This window comes from Bombina bombina, chromosome 3, assembly GCF_027579735.1.
Source record: "Bombina bombina isolate aBomBom1 chromosome 3, aBomBom1.pri, whole genome shotgun sequence".
In the NCBI taxonomy this organism is placed as follows: Eukaryota; Metazoa; Chordata; class Amphibia; order Anura; family Bombinatoridae; genus Bombina; species Bombina bombina.
In genome coordinates this window covers 595,980,114-595,997,365 of record NC_069501.1, presented here as the reverse complement: position 1 = coordinate 595,997,365, position 17,252 = coordinate 595,980,114, and the positions used below count along the sequence as shown (strand labels likewise).

General features: G+C 39.7%; 1 protein-coding gene across 6 annotated transcripts in view; it reads left to right on the top strand.

Annotated features, from left to right (window-relative positions):
• LOC128653722 (ultra-long-chain fatty acid omega-hydroxylase) overlaps nt 1-17,252 on the top strand; it is a 136,734-nt gene that overhangs the window by 90,850 nt on the left and 28,632 nt on the right. For all 6 annotated transcript variants that reach the window (XM_053707179.1, XM_053707178.1, XM_053707177.1 and 3 more), the window contains 4 exons: nt 214-341; nt 4,074-4,195; nt 6,678-6,945; nt 8,811-8,877. In XM_053707179.1, coding sequence (XP_053563154.1) covers nt 214-341; nt 4,074-4,195; nt 6,678-6,945; nt 8,811-8,877 — 585 coding nt within the window. The remainder of the gene's footprint in view (nt 1-213; nt 342-4,073; nt 4,196-6,677; nt 6,946-8,810; nt 8,878-17,252) is intronic.

Below are 17,252 nucleotides of genomic sequence, written 5' to 3'. Positions count from 1 at the left end.
AATTTATCAGGTAAACATAAATTCTGTTTTTCTATTCATTTGACTAGTTGTGTCCTGTAGAAACTCAACCCAATAAAATGTATTTCTGTATAATAGTTGAAGAACATTTTGCAGTGTTTTCAAATCCATTATTTGTAAAAAAACAAAACAAAAAAAAAACCCATTTAATTTGTCAAGAAGTTAAATCAAGGTCTGAACTTGATGATTTTATAGGAGATGGCCTCTTGCTCAGCCGTGGAGAGAAGTGGATGAAACATCGACGTCTTCTGACACCAGCCTTTCACTTTGATATCCTAAAACACTATGTGAAGATCTTCAACAAGAGCACAGACATCATGCATGTAAGCACTGAATGTGTTACCGCTACCTTGTACCATACAGGGAAGTTTCTCTTTATTACAGGTTTCTCTTTTTCATAGCTCAAGCTACTAAAAAGTGTTGTTAAGTGAATAGTGAAACTACTTTTAGTAGGAAGAGCACCTAATTGTATATACAAGAGTTATGGTGTAATAGAGATACACAAAGAAAAGAGACGGTAATTATAATAATGTATTATAAGTCTTTCATTACCTAACGTTTGGGATTCAGATTGTAGACATGTAAACAGTGGGGTGGAGAGCAAAACTGCACCAATGTTTTGGGTCAGGAATGATACAAACTACATAATCCTGGACTAATAGAGGGCCTTGTTCCATAATGCGATCAGGGGAAGGTGGGGAAAGGAAAGGGGTGGGGGTGCCACAATCCACATACTCCCACTCTCCATCTGCTTGCTCTAAGCATCTTACTTCTCAGGGTGCTGTACTTGGATAGGAGAAGATTCAGGTAGAGCCAACCACAGATACTTCAACATACTCCATTAAAATTCCAAGCTCCAGATCACAACATAGAGATTTTTATTGTTGTTGCAAGTGAATAAAAACTCTTCCTTAGCCCTGATGTTCCTTACAACCCTTAAAACTTGATCCCAAAGTGTTGCTAGATTTTGTACACATAATTATCTTGCATTTAAGAGAAGACGTTTCAGTCCCTGGTGGAAGGGCCAACTGTTGGGTGATACTGCACACCGGGAGCAAATTGTGCACACAATCTAAACCTTTGATACCATATGGAATGGATATGTGGGTGTTCCAACCATATATGAACCCCCGACACCACTTGACTATAATTACTGAAAAATGTGTTTTGGCTCTTCTGCACACCCAACATAAACAGCAGATTATGGCAGTGAAGGTACCAAGATGGTACTAAAAGACCTTCATTTATACAGAAAGCCTAACCAAATCTACACTGAGCAGAACTATAACGGTATCTTTTGAATAGTTGTGTGGTCCATCTTCTGGGTCTTTTCTGGGAGAATGCATGTTTTGGTGATTGTTTTAATTTCCTCAGTCTATCAGAATTCCTATTTGAAATTATAGTGTGGTAGATTGGGTGATTTATTTATATATTTTGTAAACCATTCCATTGCATTTAATTTTTTACAAAAAATAACCACTTGAACTAGAAAATGGTATAATAAAGTCTAGTTAAACTCCCAAAAAAATATAAGGGCCAGTGGTTTCCCAGGACTTTCGGGTGGGATTTTTACAAACCTTCATGGAGGCTAAAGATATGTGACCAAAGTGAAACATGCCTACAAATGGATTCATTATTAATGATGACTTCCTAATATTTTTTAATGCAGTTTTTTACTTAACCATTAATATTAATTCATGACCTGTGTGCAATTAATGAAAATTGCTGTGTGAACAGCCAATAAATGCCACTTAAAACATAAAACAAAGGGTTTTTAACAGATTCATTGTGTAGAATTTGAAGAGTCCGAAACGTTCTGCGAAAACCTGATGAAAAAATGTTTTTTGTTTTTTTTTATTATTATTCTTTTCACTTCCAGCAAGTGTTTCTTACCGATTGAAATTATACAGTTGAATTGTCCCCATGAGTGTTGTCATGCCACAAAATGCATTTGAAAACCTTATAATGATGATGATAAATTGGTGATCATATGGTTTTCAAATTAACAGAAATAGACTCAAATCTGAAAACCCTATAAAATGACTCCTGTGATAGATCTCATGATCTTAAAGAACAATAATCGAATGGAGTGGTTTGTCAGACATTTTCCATTGTCTAATGTGGCGACTCCAGTTTCTCTAATTTTCTGTTTCCTGCAAAAAAACAAAATAACAGTTTGGATGGTTCTTAAATTTACTAAGATTGTCCATGGACAAACCCTGCCTCTGTGTTCAAACATTGTGCTCCATGGAACACTCTTCCATCTGTTAACTTAGGTCTTGCATATGATGACTGAGCACACCACAAGCCCCAAAAAGTTTTCACATTATCTACATTCTCTTGTTTTAGGTGTTTTCTGTTCATTAATTTAGTCACATAGGATTGCTTTGGATTTTGGTTCTGCATAAATGCAGTCACATCAATTCAATTTCCAACTTTATCTCATGTTCTTGAATTTTTGCACTAAGGATTTATGAAAGCTTTTAGTTCTAGTACATTACAAGTTAACTTTTCAGCATTATCTGCTATTACTGCATTTACACAGGGTCAAAAGTCATTGCTGCAAAAAACAAAACAAAATGAAACAGCACTCTTTACAAACGTGTCATAAAATAGCATGCAAATTAAAATATAACTTTAATTGAAATTAAATAAAATGTAGATACTAATTGTTATTAATTTTTTTTTATAAAAATACTTCCTCTTTTTTCATGCTTAAAGTGAAGGTAAACTTTGGTGAATGAAAGCCCGTTTTTTAAAAATACTTTTAAAATCAGGGGCACTTTCATTCATCAAAGTTTACAAATCAGCCGTTTTGATTAAAAACTTAACTTTTTTTCTTTTCACAGCCAGAGCAGCTTCCCCCTCCTGGAAATCCTCTCTTCACACGTCAGCAATGACTAATCTGGCTTCCTCCAATCACGGATTTCCCCCCAGAGTAGTCATTGCCTGAGGCCATGCTGTGATTGGAGGAAGCCGGATTAGTCATTGCTGACGTGTGAAGAGAGGATTTCCAGGAGGGGGAAGCTGCTCTGGCTGTGAAAAGAAAAAAAGATAAGTTTTTAATCAAAACGGCTGCTTTGTAAACTTTGATGAATGAAAGTGCCCCTGTTTTTAATAGTATTTTTAAAAAACGGGCTTTCATTCACCAAAGTTTACCTTCACTTTAAATTTCATTCTAAAGAAAGACGCCTATGTGCTTACCACTCAAGAGACAGGTATCAAAAACAATTGGTCATTCTCTAGTCTAAAGGTTGAGGCTCACACGGTTATTTAAAAATATTGGGTCTTGTATATTATGATTTTGATATGTCTTCAATGCTCAAGCAATAGCACATTGACAGGTTTAAAAGATTAATCGTCTATCATAGGACAAAAATCAGAGTGAACAGTGAGACCACCTGATGGGCATTTTAAACGCTTTGAAGTAAAATATGGATGTTTTTTTCCTTTTCCAGCATAATAATTGTCCTATGTCTGTTTTTGTTTTTACAGACCTTATTCCTTTGAATAGTTTACTGCTTTGATATCCTTTGTAATTGACTGCATCTAGAGCAGGGGTGTCCAAACTTTGCTCTCCAGAGGTTTTGGAACTACATTTCCCATGATGCTCAGCTAGATAAAATGCTGGCTGAGCATCATTGGAAATGTAGTTCCAAAACCTCTGGAGAGCAAAGTTTGGACACCCCTGATCTAGAGTGATCCAGCAGTACCAGAAATGTACAGATGTTGTCTAATGTCCCTACATAATACTAATCAACCTTCTTCCCCTTGTGTCCTACTGCTTTGAGAATGGGAGGTAAATGGCAGGTAGAAGAATAGGCTTATGCCTACCTGAAACATTGGGTTTTTAGGCTTTGGATCTTCCGTATAGCCTCTATTTATTGTTGGTAAGTACTACATAGGGATAAGATATTAAAATGTCTGTATGAATTAATTGTGGGATCTTTGTTTTTTCGTGAACTTACTGTGTGAGTGTTACTTGATTACCTTGTTAAAAATTGCAGTAGGAGATTAACGTTTACCTAACATAACATCCTCTGTTTTTTCCACAGGCAAAGTGGAGGAGGCTGGCATCAGAGGGACCCGTGTCACTGGATATGTTTGAGCACATAAGTCTTATGACATTGGATACACTTTTGAAATGTACCTTCAGTTATGACAGTGATTGCCAAGAGTACGTTTTGTTTTTCCCTTCCTTAATTATTCACTTAGATTTTGAAAAATGCAATACCCCCTTGGATAGTTACAACTTCTTAATTTTGTTATTGTATCTTTTATCTGGTTGGAACAGCAAAAATGAGCCCCTTTGGTTGGTAAAACCTAGTTATCACAGAATTAACAACAGGAAAATATCAAGAAATTAATCAACCTGCAAGTTTTTGAGTGTGTGCTGTATGATTGGTCTATACATACAGGGAGTGCAGAATTATTAGGCAAGTTGTATTTTTGAGGATTAATTTTATTATTGAACAACAACCATGTTCTCAATGAACCCAAAAAACTCATTAATATCAAAGCTGAATAGTTTTGGAAGTAGTTTTTAGTTTGTTTTTAGTTATAGCTATTTTAGGGGGATATCTGTGTGTGCAGGTGACTATTACTGTGCATAATTATTAGGCAACTTAACAAAAAACAAATATATTCCCATTTCAATTATTTATTTTTACCAGTGAAACCAATATAACATCTCAACATTCACAAATATACATTTCTGACATTCAAAAACAAAAACAAATCAGTGACCAATATAGCCACCTTTCTTTGCAAGGACACTCAAAAGCCTGCCATCCATGGATTCTGTCAGTGTTTTGATCTGTTCACCATCAACATTGCGTGCAGCAGCAACCACAGCCTCCCAGACACTGTTCAGAGAGGTGTACTGTTTTCCCTCCTTGTAAATCTCACATTTGATGATGGACCACAGGTTCTCCATGGGGTTCAGATCAGGTGAACAAGGAGGCCATGTCATTAGATTTTCTTCTTTTATACCCTTTCTTGCCAGCCACGCTGTGGAGTACTTGGACGCGTGTGATGGAGCATTGTCCTGCATGAAAATCATGTTTTTCTTGAAGGATGCAGACTTCTTCCTGTACCACTGCTTGAAGAAGGTGTCTTCCAGAAACTGGCAGTAGGACTGGGAGTTGAGCTTGACTCCATCCTCAACCCGAAAAGGCCCCACAAGCTCATCTTTGATGATACCAGCCCAAACCAGTACTCCACCTCCACCTTGCTGGCGTCTGAGTCGGACTGGAGCTCTCTGCCCTTTACCAATCCAGCCACGGGCCCATCCATCTGGCCCATCAAGACTCACTCTCATTTCATCAGTCCATAAAACCTTAGAAAAATCAGTCTTGAGATATTTCTTGGCCCAGTCTTGACGTTTCAGCTTGTGTGTCTTGTTCAGTGGTGGTAGTCTTTCAGCCTTTCTTACCTTGGCCATGTCTCTGAGTATTGCACACCTTGTGCTTTTGGGCACTCCAGTGATGTTGCAGCTCTGAAATATGGCCAAACTGGTGGCAAGTGGCATCTTGGCAGCTGCACGCTTGACTTTTCTCAGTTCATGGGCAGTTATTTTGCGCCTTGGTTTTTCCACACGCTTCTTGCGACCCTGTTGACTATTTTGAATGAAACGCTTGATTGTTCGATGATCACGCTTCAGAAGCTTTGCAATTTTAAGAGTGCTGCATCCCTCTGCAAGATATCTCACTATTTTTGACTTTTCTGAGCCTGTCAAGTCCTTCTTTTGACCCATTTTGCCAAAGGAAAGGAAGTTGCCTAATAATTATGCACACCTGATATAGGGTGTTGATGTCATTAGACCACACCCCTTCTCATTACAGAGATGCACATCACCTAATATGCTTAATTGGTAGTAGGGTTTCGAGCCTATATAGCTTGGAGTAAGACAACATGCATAAAGAGGATGATGTGGTCAAAATAATACTAATAACTAATAATTCTGCACTCCCTGTACTCTATTGTGACATTTTTATAGTATCACAGTGATCTAATACACCTCTTATACACATTTTAATTTTCTATTTGGTTACCTATTACTGTTGTTTTTGACTTTGTTATAACCACTGGAGGTTGTGTCATTAATACACTTATACATTTTCTTAGCTTTTGTATGATACAGACTTAAGATATCTAGACATAGTTAAGGTTAACCTACTGGTGCTGTTTTTCTATTGTACCTTAAAGGGACAGTATACACCAACTCTCATATAACTGCATGTAATAGGCACTACTATAAAGAAGAATATGCACAGATACGGATAGAAAAATCCAGTAAAAAAACTTTTAAAAACTTACTTAGAAGCTCCATGTTTAGCACTGTTGATCAGGTAGTCCGGGACGCCCACTAAAAGGGGCTGGTTAAACAAAAAGAGCAGACACCCCCCCCTCCCCCTTCCCTGCATATGAAAAGACAGATAACACAAACAGAAGCCTGCAGTAGACTGTAAACGTGTGTATATATTTGACACTGTGGGACTTGGTTAGGAGTCTGAAAATCAGCACAATGATCTTAAAAAACTAAGCAAAACTATACATGTTTATAAAAACACTACGAGATGGGCTATATAAATGGATCATCTACAAAACATTTATGCAAAGAAAAATCTTGTGTACAATGTCCCTTTAATATATTGCAGAGAGCCAAGTGATTACATTGCTGCTATTTATGAGCTGAGCTCTCTGGTGGTGAAACGTGAACATTATCTTCCTCATCATTTTGACTTCATCTACCGCCTCTCCTCAAATGGAAAGAAGTTCCGTCAGGCATGCAAGATTGTGCACGACTTTACAGGTGGTGTAGTGCAACAGAGGAAGAAGGCTCTACAAGAGAAAGGGGCAGACGCCTGGATCAAGTCCAAGCAAGGGAAGACCACAGACTTCATTGATATACTCTTACTATCAAAGGTCAGAGAACAAATACATTATAAAACTGTGTAAGAAATAATTTTATTTATCTGGATGGTTCATAACAGTTCTTTGTTGCAGATGGCCTTTATAAAACAAAATTATTCCAAATATTTAATATACTTCATTACATGCTGAAATGAATCTGAGGTTCCCTAATAAATAACCTTCACTGTACCTCTGCTTCTAGTATGGCCCTTCAGAAACTAATTAAAATAAATGGAGATGGAGGGATGGGGACCTACGCTACAGGAAAGGGGGGTGGGGTCCCTAACCACTAATCCCTGGAGGGGTGGAGCACTACACTACAGAAAATAAAAAATAAATTAAAAAAATATAAGACATTTTATAGGTACTGGCAGACAGTTGCCAGTACCTAAGATGGTGTACAATAGTTAGAGGGGGGAGGGTTAACAAACATTTAACAAACGCTTGGATTTACCACTGACAGTGGTCTGTATGTAAGCACGGCTATTGATTTAGAGGTGCAAGCGTCAGGGAAGAGAAGAGCTGTTTGGGAGGGATCAGGGGGGAGGGTAATCTCTACACTAAAGCTAAAATTAACCTTACAAGCTGCCCGATTAACCCTTTCACTGCTGGGAATAATAGAAGTGACGTGCACAGCTGCAATTAGCAGCATTCTAATTACCAAAAAGCAATAGCAAAGTCATATGTCTGCTATTTCTGAACAAAGGGGATCCCAGAGAAGCTTTTACAACCATTTGTGCTATGATTGGACAAGTAGTGTATAAATAATTTCAGTGAGAAACTCAAAGTTTGTGAAAAAGTTAACAATTTTTGTTTTTTTTATCGCATTTGTCGGTAAAATGGTGGCATTAAATATACCAAAATGAGCCTAGATCAATATCTTGGGTTGTCTACTTAAAAAAAATAAAACACGCAAGGCTCTATTTCTGCTTAAACAGAGTGATAGCAAAAAGGCAAAACATTTGGGGCAAGTTATTCTCTGAAAGTCCCGGTAGTGAGGGGGTTAAGCCTTTAAAAGCTTAAATCCTAATAAGTCAAAATGTAATTTTTATGTTTCACGATGGCATAGATAATAAAGTAAAACAGATAATTACACTTACTTAATACAGATATACAATTATATACGTCATATCTGTGAACAATTTTGTGTCTAATTGTTTTATCTTCAGGTGTTCTTGCACCTCAGTTGTGGCATAGGTGAGACAGGGGAGGTTGCTAGGTGCAAGAAGTGGAGTAGAGAAAATAGGTACTGATGAGAATGAGAGAGCCAATTACAATAGCCATATAGAAAAAACTTTTTAGTCAGAATAATGCAGCAATAACAAAAATAGTAATAGGTTCCCAGCATCCAAGGTCTATGTATAATTTAATGCAATGATACAAGCTTGAGAACAGGGTCAGTTTATAGAGAGTATTACTATCATTATTATTACTATTGAGAGTATTATTATTACTATAATTTATTTGTACAGCTACCCAAATTGTATAGTCCTATGAGTCTATTACGAGTCTATCCTGTGCAGATCTTGTCATACATAGGTATGTGATCCTGTCAGTGTAATGTTTAGTGAATTTCCAGGTTGCCATTTATTGGGAGTGCTAGATAAAGACATGTGCCTTGAGAAAAAAAAAGAAAAGAGTAAAACAATATCCAGTATATTTTCTGAATATACAAAACTTACACTGAGTTAGCATAATATACCTGTACATTGTCTGCAGACATTAATATAAACATGATAATATCTAGGTGTGATAGCTGTGAGTTATATGATGACAATAATGTAGTAGCTCACAGGTGGCTTTAGCTCTGTTGACAGATGAATGAAAAAGTATAAAACAATATAAGTGCAGCAGTAACTTATTATTTTTGAACCCAGGATGAAGATGGAAATCAACTTTCTGATGAAGAGATGAGAGATGAGGTGGACACCTTTATGTTTGAAGGTGAATTTTCTAAGACATTTTTTTCATACAGGGAGTGCAGAATTATTAGGCAAGTTGTATTTTTGAGGATTAATTTTATTATTGAACAACAACCATGTTCTCAATGAACCCAAAAAACTAATTAATATCAAAGCTGAATAGTTTTGGAAGTAGTTTTTAGTTTGTTTTTAGTTATAGCTATTTTAGGGGGATATCTGTGTGTGCAGGTGACTATTACTGTGCATAATTATTAGGCAACTTAACAAAAAACACATATATACCCATTTCAATTATTTATTTTTACCAGTGAAACCAATATAACATCTCAATATTCACAAATATACATTTCTGACATTCAAAAACAAAACAAAAACAAATCAGTGACCAATATAGCCACCTTTCTTTGCAAGGACACTCAAAAGCCTGCCATCCATGGATTCTGTCAGTATTTTGATCTGTTCACCATCAACATTGCGTGCAGCAGCAACCACAGCCTCCCAGACACTGTTCAGAGAGGTGTACTGTTTTCCCTCCTTGTAAATCTCACATTTGATGATGGACCACAGGTTCTCAATGGGGTTCAGATCAGGTGAACAAGGAGGCCATGTCATTAGATTTTCTTCTTTTATACCCTTTCTTGCCAGCCACGCTGTGGAGTACTTGGACGCGTGTGATGGAGCATTGTCCTGCATGAAAATCATGTTTTTCTTGAAGGATGCAGACTTCTTCCTGTACCACTGCTTGAAGAAGGTGTCTTCCAGAAACTGGCAGTAGGACTGGGAGTTGAGCTTGACTCCATCCTCAACCCGAAAAGGCCCCACAAGCTCATCTTTGATGATACCAGCCCAAACCAGTACTCCACCTCCACCTTGCTGGCGTCTGAGTCGGACTGGAGCTCTCTGCCCTTTACCAATCCAGCCACGGGCCCATCCATCTGGCCCATCAAGACTCACTCTCATTTCATCAGTCCATAAAACCTTAGAAAAATCAGTCTTGAGATATTTCTTGGCCCAGTCTTGAAGTTTCAGCTTGTGTGTCTTGTTCAGTGGTGGTCGTCTTTCAGCCTTTCTTACCTTGGCCATGTCTCTGAGTATTGCACACTTTGTGCTTTTGGGCACTCCAGTGATGTTGCAGCTCTGAAATATGGCCAAACTGGTGGCAAGTGGCATCTTGGCAGCTGCACGCTTGACTTTTCTCAGTTCATGGGCAGTTATTTTGCGCCTTGGTTTTTCCACACGCTTCTTGCGACCCTGTTGACTATTTTGAATGAAACGCTTGATTGTTCGATGATCACGCTTCAGAAGCTTTGCAATTTTCAGAGTGCTGCATCCCTCTGCAAGATATCTCACTATTTTTGACTTTTCTGAGCCTGTCAAGTCCTTCTTTTGACCCATTTTGCCAAAGGAAAGGAAGTTGCCTAATAATTATGCACACCTGATATAGGGTGTTGATGTCATTAGACCACACCCCTTCTCATTACAGAGATGCACATCACCTAATATGCTTAATTGGTAGTAGGCTTTCGAGCCTATACAGCTTGGAGTAAGACAACATGCATAAAGAGGATGATGTGGTCAAAATACTCATTTGCCTAATAATTCTGCACTGCCTGTAGGTTGAGCTATATTTTGTTTTCTTTCCATAAGGCAGGGAGAGTCCACAACTTCATTCCTTACTGTTGGGAAATACAACATCAGGCCACCAGGAGGAGGCAAAGACACCCCAGCCAAAGGCTTAAATATCCCTCCCACTTCCCCTATCCTCCAGTCATTCTTTGCCTTTCATCACTATAGGAGGTGGAAGAGAAGTGCCAGAAGATTTGGATAGTTCTGTAATGGGTATGTTCCCTTCAAGAAATGACTGTAGTTTTAAGTAATCATGTCAACCTCTCAGTGAGAGTATTGATGAATGTTAGAGTCTGGAGATGCAACCCATCCAGACTGCCGCCTAACAGCTCCTGAGCAATCAGTGTTGACGAGTTTCACTGCTTGCTGCTACACACTCAAGTCCAAGTCAGAAGAGCTGCTGCAAGACTGTCACACTTGAGAGGCTGTGTCTGTTCCACAGCATGGATCCTGGTGGGTAAGACCATTTTTATATATACAATTTAAAATGCTATACAGGGTCACAGTGTGGCGCATTTATACCTCGATAGGATCAAGGGTTAATATCTCCTTCAGGGAGATTATTTGAACAGTTTGGGGATTTATATCTGCTTAATGTGAGTTTTTTAGGCTCATAGACTAACGGGTTTCACTTTCGTTTTTGAAGTGTTGCGTAGCTCATAATAGCTTGGCACCCTTTTTCATAGCAGGGGAAGCCCTGTCTTATGTACCACGTGACCGGGTGCAGCCTCTTTCATTCCCTAAGATTTTGCTGCAGACATCACTCCTGTGGAGAGCATTTTCACTGTTAGCTGTCTGGGTCTAGGAGGTGGTGAGTGTCCCAGCCATTGGGAGTATTAAGGTGCCGTTTTTTAAATAAAAGCGTTTCTTTTTAATTGTCCTTCTGTGGGTATATACAAAGCTATGGGGGACTGTGATACTACATTAGAAGGTTCTGCTTCCTGTTTATATTAGGAGTAGACTGTGGTTTGCCCACCTGCTCAATTTTGTTCCATTTGCCTAAACACTGTTCTAAAGTCTAAGAAGGGAGGCAAGCCTGCTAATACTCATAGCGCTATTAGCCCTTATGAGCCGTCTACTTCTCAGGAATCTGGGTCCCGAGAAATTACTACCCTTTCTACATTACCCGCTCCACATGCAGTTCCCCGCGGCTCAACTAATCCTCCATCTGGAGGGGGCTTTTTTCCAGCGGACTTTACCGCGCAGTTACAAATGGTGGTGTCTGCGGCCCTGAGTGCCATACCTCGCTCTAACAAACGCAAGAGAAAGGTTACATAGTTCTCCTGACCTAGAGTCATCTAAATATTTGTCGGATTTAGCTATTAAATCCCAGTTATCCGAGGATGAGTTAACCTCTGTAGCTCTGTAGGGTGAACTTTCTGAGTCGGAGACTTCAGTTTCTAAACCTCCTTTAGTGGAGGAACCCTCCTTTAGATTTAAAATTGAGCATCTGCATTTTTCATTAAAGGAGGTTCTGTCTACTCTAGAGGTTCCAGAGGCTACACTCCCTGAGGAGCCTAAGATCCCTAAATTAGACAGGGTTTACAAAGATAGGAAGGTCCCTCTGACATTTCCTGTGCCAGTAAAGATGGCGAACATTATTATTAATGAATGGGAAAGAGTAGGAACTTCTTTTTCCCCTTCGTCTAATTTAAAAAAATGATTCCCGGTCCCTGACTCTCAATTAGATTTGTGGGGCTCCATCCTGAAGGTGGATGGCGCTATCTCCACACTGGCTAAGCATACTACTATCCCTCTGGAGGATAGTTCTTCTTTTAGAGAGCCTATGGATAAAAAAATGGAAACTTTTCTGAGGAAGATGTTTCAACATACAGGATTTTTATTTCAACCTGGGGCAGCTGTAGCCGCAATTGCAGGAGCAGCTACCTACTGGTGCGACACTCTGTCAGAGCTCATTGAGGTGGAGACTCCCCTCAAGGATATTCAGGAGAGAATTAAGGCACTGAGAATTGCTACTTCTTCATCTGTGATGCAAATATGCTGATTATTCTCATAAATGCTAAGGCTGCTGGCTTTGCGGGTCTAGCCCGCCAGGGCTTTCTGTTTGAAGTCTTGGTCTGCGGATATGACTTCTAAATCCAGACTCCTTTCTCTTCCCTTTAAGGGGAAGATTTTGTTCGGTCCAGGGCTGGACTCCATTATCTCTACGGTTACCAGAGGGAAAGGTGCCTTTCTACCGCAGGATAAGAAGAATAGGCCTAAGGGATGGCAACTGTCTAATTTTCGTTCCTATCGTGCTGACAAGTCACAACAACAGCAGTCCTCTTCCAAGTTGGAGCAGCCCAAGTACTTGGAAGCCGGCTCCCTCCTGGAATAAGTCCAAACAGACTAAGGAGCCCGCTGAGAACAAATTGGCATGATGGGGCGCCCCCGTTCCGGGATCGGATTGAGTAGGGGGGAGACTGTCTCTTTTTTTTTTCAGATGCTTGGTTCCAGGATGTACAGGATCCTTGGATCTTGGAGGTTGTATCTCAAGGATACAGGATAGGATTCAAGTCTCATCCGCTCAGGGGCAGATTTCTACTCTCCAGTCATTTGACAAGACCAGAAAAGAGGGCTGCCTTCTTAGGTTGCGTACAGGATCTCTCCTCTCTAGGAGTAATTGTCCCGGTACCTACAGCAGGAAGAGGTTTGGGTTTTTATTCAAACCTTTTTGTGGTTCCAAAGAAGGAGGGAGCTTTGCGTCCAATTCTGGACCTAAAGTGCCTAAACAAGTTTCTGAGTGTTCCCTCTTTCAAGATGGAAACAATACGGTCTATCCTGCATCTGGTTCAGGAAGGACAGTTTATGACCACAATAGACCTGAAGGATGCATACCTTCATGTCCTGATTCACAGGGAACAATTTCATTTCCTGAGGTTTGCTTTTCTGGATCAGCACTTCCAGTTCATAGCTCCTCCGTTTGGCCTAGTTACTTCTTCCAGGATATTAACAAAGGTTCTGGGGGCTCTTCTAGCCATTGCCAGAACATGAGGTATTGCAGTAGCAACTATGCATGCTGAGACAATGGAATGGCGACCATTCAGATCTGTCTCAACGGATTGTGCTGGACAGCCTGTTGAGAGACTCGCTCTCCTGGTGGCTCTGTTCAGATCATCTGTCCCAAGGCATGTGCTTTTTGAGACCGTCTTGGGAGATTAGGACTACGGGTGTAAGCCTTTCCGGCTGGGGAGCCGTTTGGGGTGCCAAGAAGGCACAAGGTCTCTGGACTCAGGAGGAGTCCTCCCTTCTGATCAATATTTTGGAACTCCAGGCAATCTTCAATGCCTTGAAGGCTTGGCTCTTTCTAGGTTCGTCGCCAGTTTATCAGATTCCAATCAGACAATATAACCTTGGTTGCCTATATTAACCATCAAGGGGGAACGAGAAGTTCCTTGGCGATGAGAGAAGTATCTCAGATACTCAGATATCTCAGATACTAGAGTGGGCGGAGACTCACCTTACCTTGTTGCAGAGATCTGCTGATACAGGGTCTCTTCGTTCATCAAAAATCTAGATTCTCTGAGGCTTACTGCATGGAGATTGAACGCTTAGTCTTAGCCAAAAGAGGGTTCTCTGAGAGTGTTATCGACACTCTGATTCAAGCTCGTAAGCCAGTTACTCATATCTACTATAAAGTGTGGAGGACTTGTACTGGTGTCAAGAGCGTGGCTTTTCCTGGCATAAGGTTAAGGTTGCTAGAATTTCAGCTTTCCTCCAGGATGGACTGGAGAAGGGCCTATCTGCTAGTTCCTTGAAGGGACAGATATCGGCCCTGTCAGTGTTACTGCACAAAAGATTAGCTGAGCTTCCAAATCTGCAGTCCTTTGTTAAGGCCCTGGCTAGGATCAGACCTATGTTTAGATCTGGGGCTCCACCTTGGAGCCTCAATCTTGTTCTTAGTGTTTTGCAGCAAGCTCTGTTTGAGCCTATGCGTACTGTTGACATTAAATTGTTATCTTGGAAGGTACTTTTTTTGTTGGCTATTGCTTTGCAATTCTGAGATTTCTGCTTTGCAATGTGGTCCCCCTTATCTGGTTTTTCATGCTGATAAGGCAGTTTTACACACTAAACCAGGGTTCCTCCCTAAGGTGGTGTTGAATCGTAACATTAATCAAGAAATTGTTGTTCCTTCCTTGTGTCCTAATCCTTCTTCAGTGAAGGAACGTTTGCTTCATAATCTAGATGTGATTCGTGCCTTAAAGTTCTATCTTCAGGCTACTAAGGAATTCAGACAATCTTCCTCTTTGTTTGTCATCTATACGGGGAAGCTTAAGGGGCAGAAGACTACTACGACTTCTCTATCTTTCTGGTTGAGGAGTGTCATCCACTTTGCTTATGAGACAGCGGGACAACAGCCTCCTGAGAGAATAATGGCTCATTCCACTAGAGCAGTGGCTTCCTCTTGGGCTTTTAAGAATGAAGCCTCAATGGATCAGATTTGTAAGGCGGCTACCTGGTCCTCCTTACACACCACTTTTTCTAAATTTTACAAGTTTGATGTGTTTGCTTCGGCTGAAGCATCTTTCGGGAGAAAAGTTTTGCAGGCTGTAGTGCCCTCAGAATAGGGTCCGCCTCTTTTTTTTCTTTTCTCTCCCGTTATTCATTCAGTGTCCTCTGGAGCTTGGGTATGGTTTTCCCAACAGTTAGGAATGAAGTCATTGACGCTCCCTGCCTTGTGGAAGGAAAACATAATTTATGCTTACCAGATAAATTCCTTTCCTTCCTGGTAGGGAGAGTCCACAACCTCACCCATAATTATTTTTTTTTATGGGCGGCTCCCTCTTTATATTATTTCTTCTGGCACCTTTATACCCTTATGTTTCTCCTACTTTTCCTTGCTTTCCTCTGCAAAATGACTGGGGGACAGGGGAAGTGGCAGGGATATTTAAGCCTTTGGCTGGGGTGTCTTTGCCTCCTCCTGGTGGCCAGTTGTTGTAAGGAATGAAGTCGTGGACTCTCCCTGCCAGGAAGGAAAGGAATTTATCTGGTAAGCATAAATTATGCTTTCATTCACTTATTATTCTACAACTTATTTTTCACATTGTTAGAACTACACATGGCTTTGTTTTATGAGAGCTAATGTAATAGGAATGTAATATAGTGATGGAAAGAAAGTTACTGGCCAGGAGACATAGTTACTAACCAACTCAATTTTATATAATAGGCAACTGGCAAAGCCCTTATTCCCTATTCGTTCACTGGAATTTCTTAAAGCAAAAAATGAATTATTCAGATAGAGCATACAACTTTTCAATTTACTTCTCTTAGAAAATGTGCTTATTTTTCTTGGTATCCTTTGTTGAAGAGTAAACAGGCAGAACATTGCATTACTAGGAGTTAGCTGAACACATATGGTGAGCTAGTTACAAGAGGCATATATGTGCAGCCACCAAACACCAACTAGCTCCTTGTAAAGCCTTGTTGCTCCTGAACCTACCCGAGAACTAAGCAAATGTAATAAATCCAGTAAATTGAAACGTTATTTAAAATCACATGTTCTATCAGAATCATTAAAGTTTAGTTTACAGTCCCTTTAATAACGCAAACCCAAAATATATATTTGTCTCACATGGAGAATAACCCTGTACATTGCCATTATGCAATTATTTTTTTATTTGAGGGGATAACGCAAAAGACACCTTTTTGCTACGACACTGGCTGTTATTATTGTGCACAAATACAGTATGCTGTGGTGGAATTTATTAATCCTACCTCCTTTTGCACGCTGTACTCCAGCTTAGTCTTAGTCTTCCTGGATTCACCTTGTATTAAAGGTAAAGAGGTAAAAAATGAAATTGCATTGGTGCAATTTACTTCCATTAGCAAAAATGCTTCTAGTAAATGTCATTACTGTTTTTCAGCAGCATACGCAGATATCCTGTGATGGCCTGTGCACCAGTATTCAAACACCACACCTTCCCAGTGAGCTGGTGGTGGTAATCATTGCTTCTGAAGACTTAAAGGGACAGTAAACATACAAAATAATGTTATATAATTATGCACATAGTGCAGAATTATATAACATTATCTTAGTGGCACATTTAAAAATTTAAAGCATTTCCTATTTTTTTTATCCCTAAGTTGGACTCTGCTCAAGGTTCTTCTGAGCGGGTCTTTTTGTTCATAAGCGCTTTGCGGGCGCGCTGTCTAGTCACAGAGTGCCTGATCGTGCCATTGGAGTGAATGTAGATTGCTCTGATCTGTGAATGTAGATTGCTCTGATCTGTGAATGTAGATTGCTCCTGCTCAATGCTTTGACTAGACAGGGCGCCCGTGAAGCGCTTTTGAACAACAAGAACCTTTGTTTGTAGAACCTTGAGCGGAGTCCAACTTTGGGATAAAAAAAAATTAGGAAATGCTTTAGATTTATAAAGGTGCCGCTAAGATAATGTTATATTATTCTGCACTATGTACTGGTGTGATGCACGGAGCCCTCACAGGATATGTGAATATGTTGCAGAAAAACAGTTATAACTTTTATTATAAGCATTTTTGCTTATGGAAGTATATTGAAAAAATGGTCCTATATCAAATTGAAATGCACCTACTCACATTTAATTTTTGACATTTCTATCCCTTTAAAACATAATCCTTTTAACAGCCAGTTTGTCATAGTTTTACTATATTTAACCACTAGAGGGCACTTAAACAACTTAGCCAAGCCTTGTGCCGAGAAACACATGAAGCACCCTGGTGTACGTGTATAGAATAAAGGCAAAAAGGCAAGCGGGTGTTATTCTTTAGCACTGCACATAAATTGTGACATAT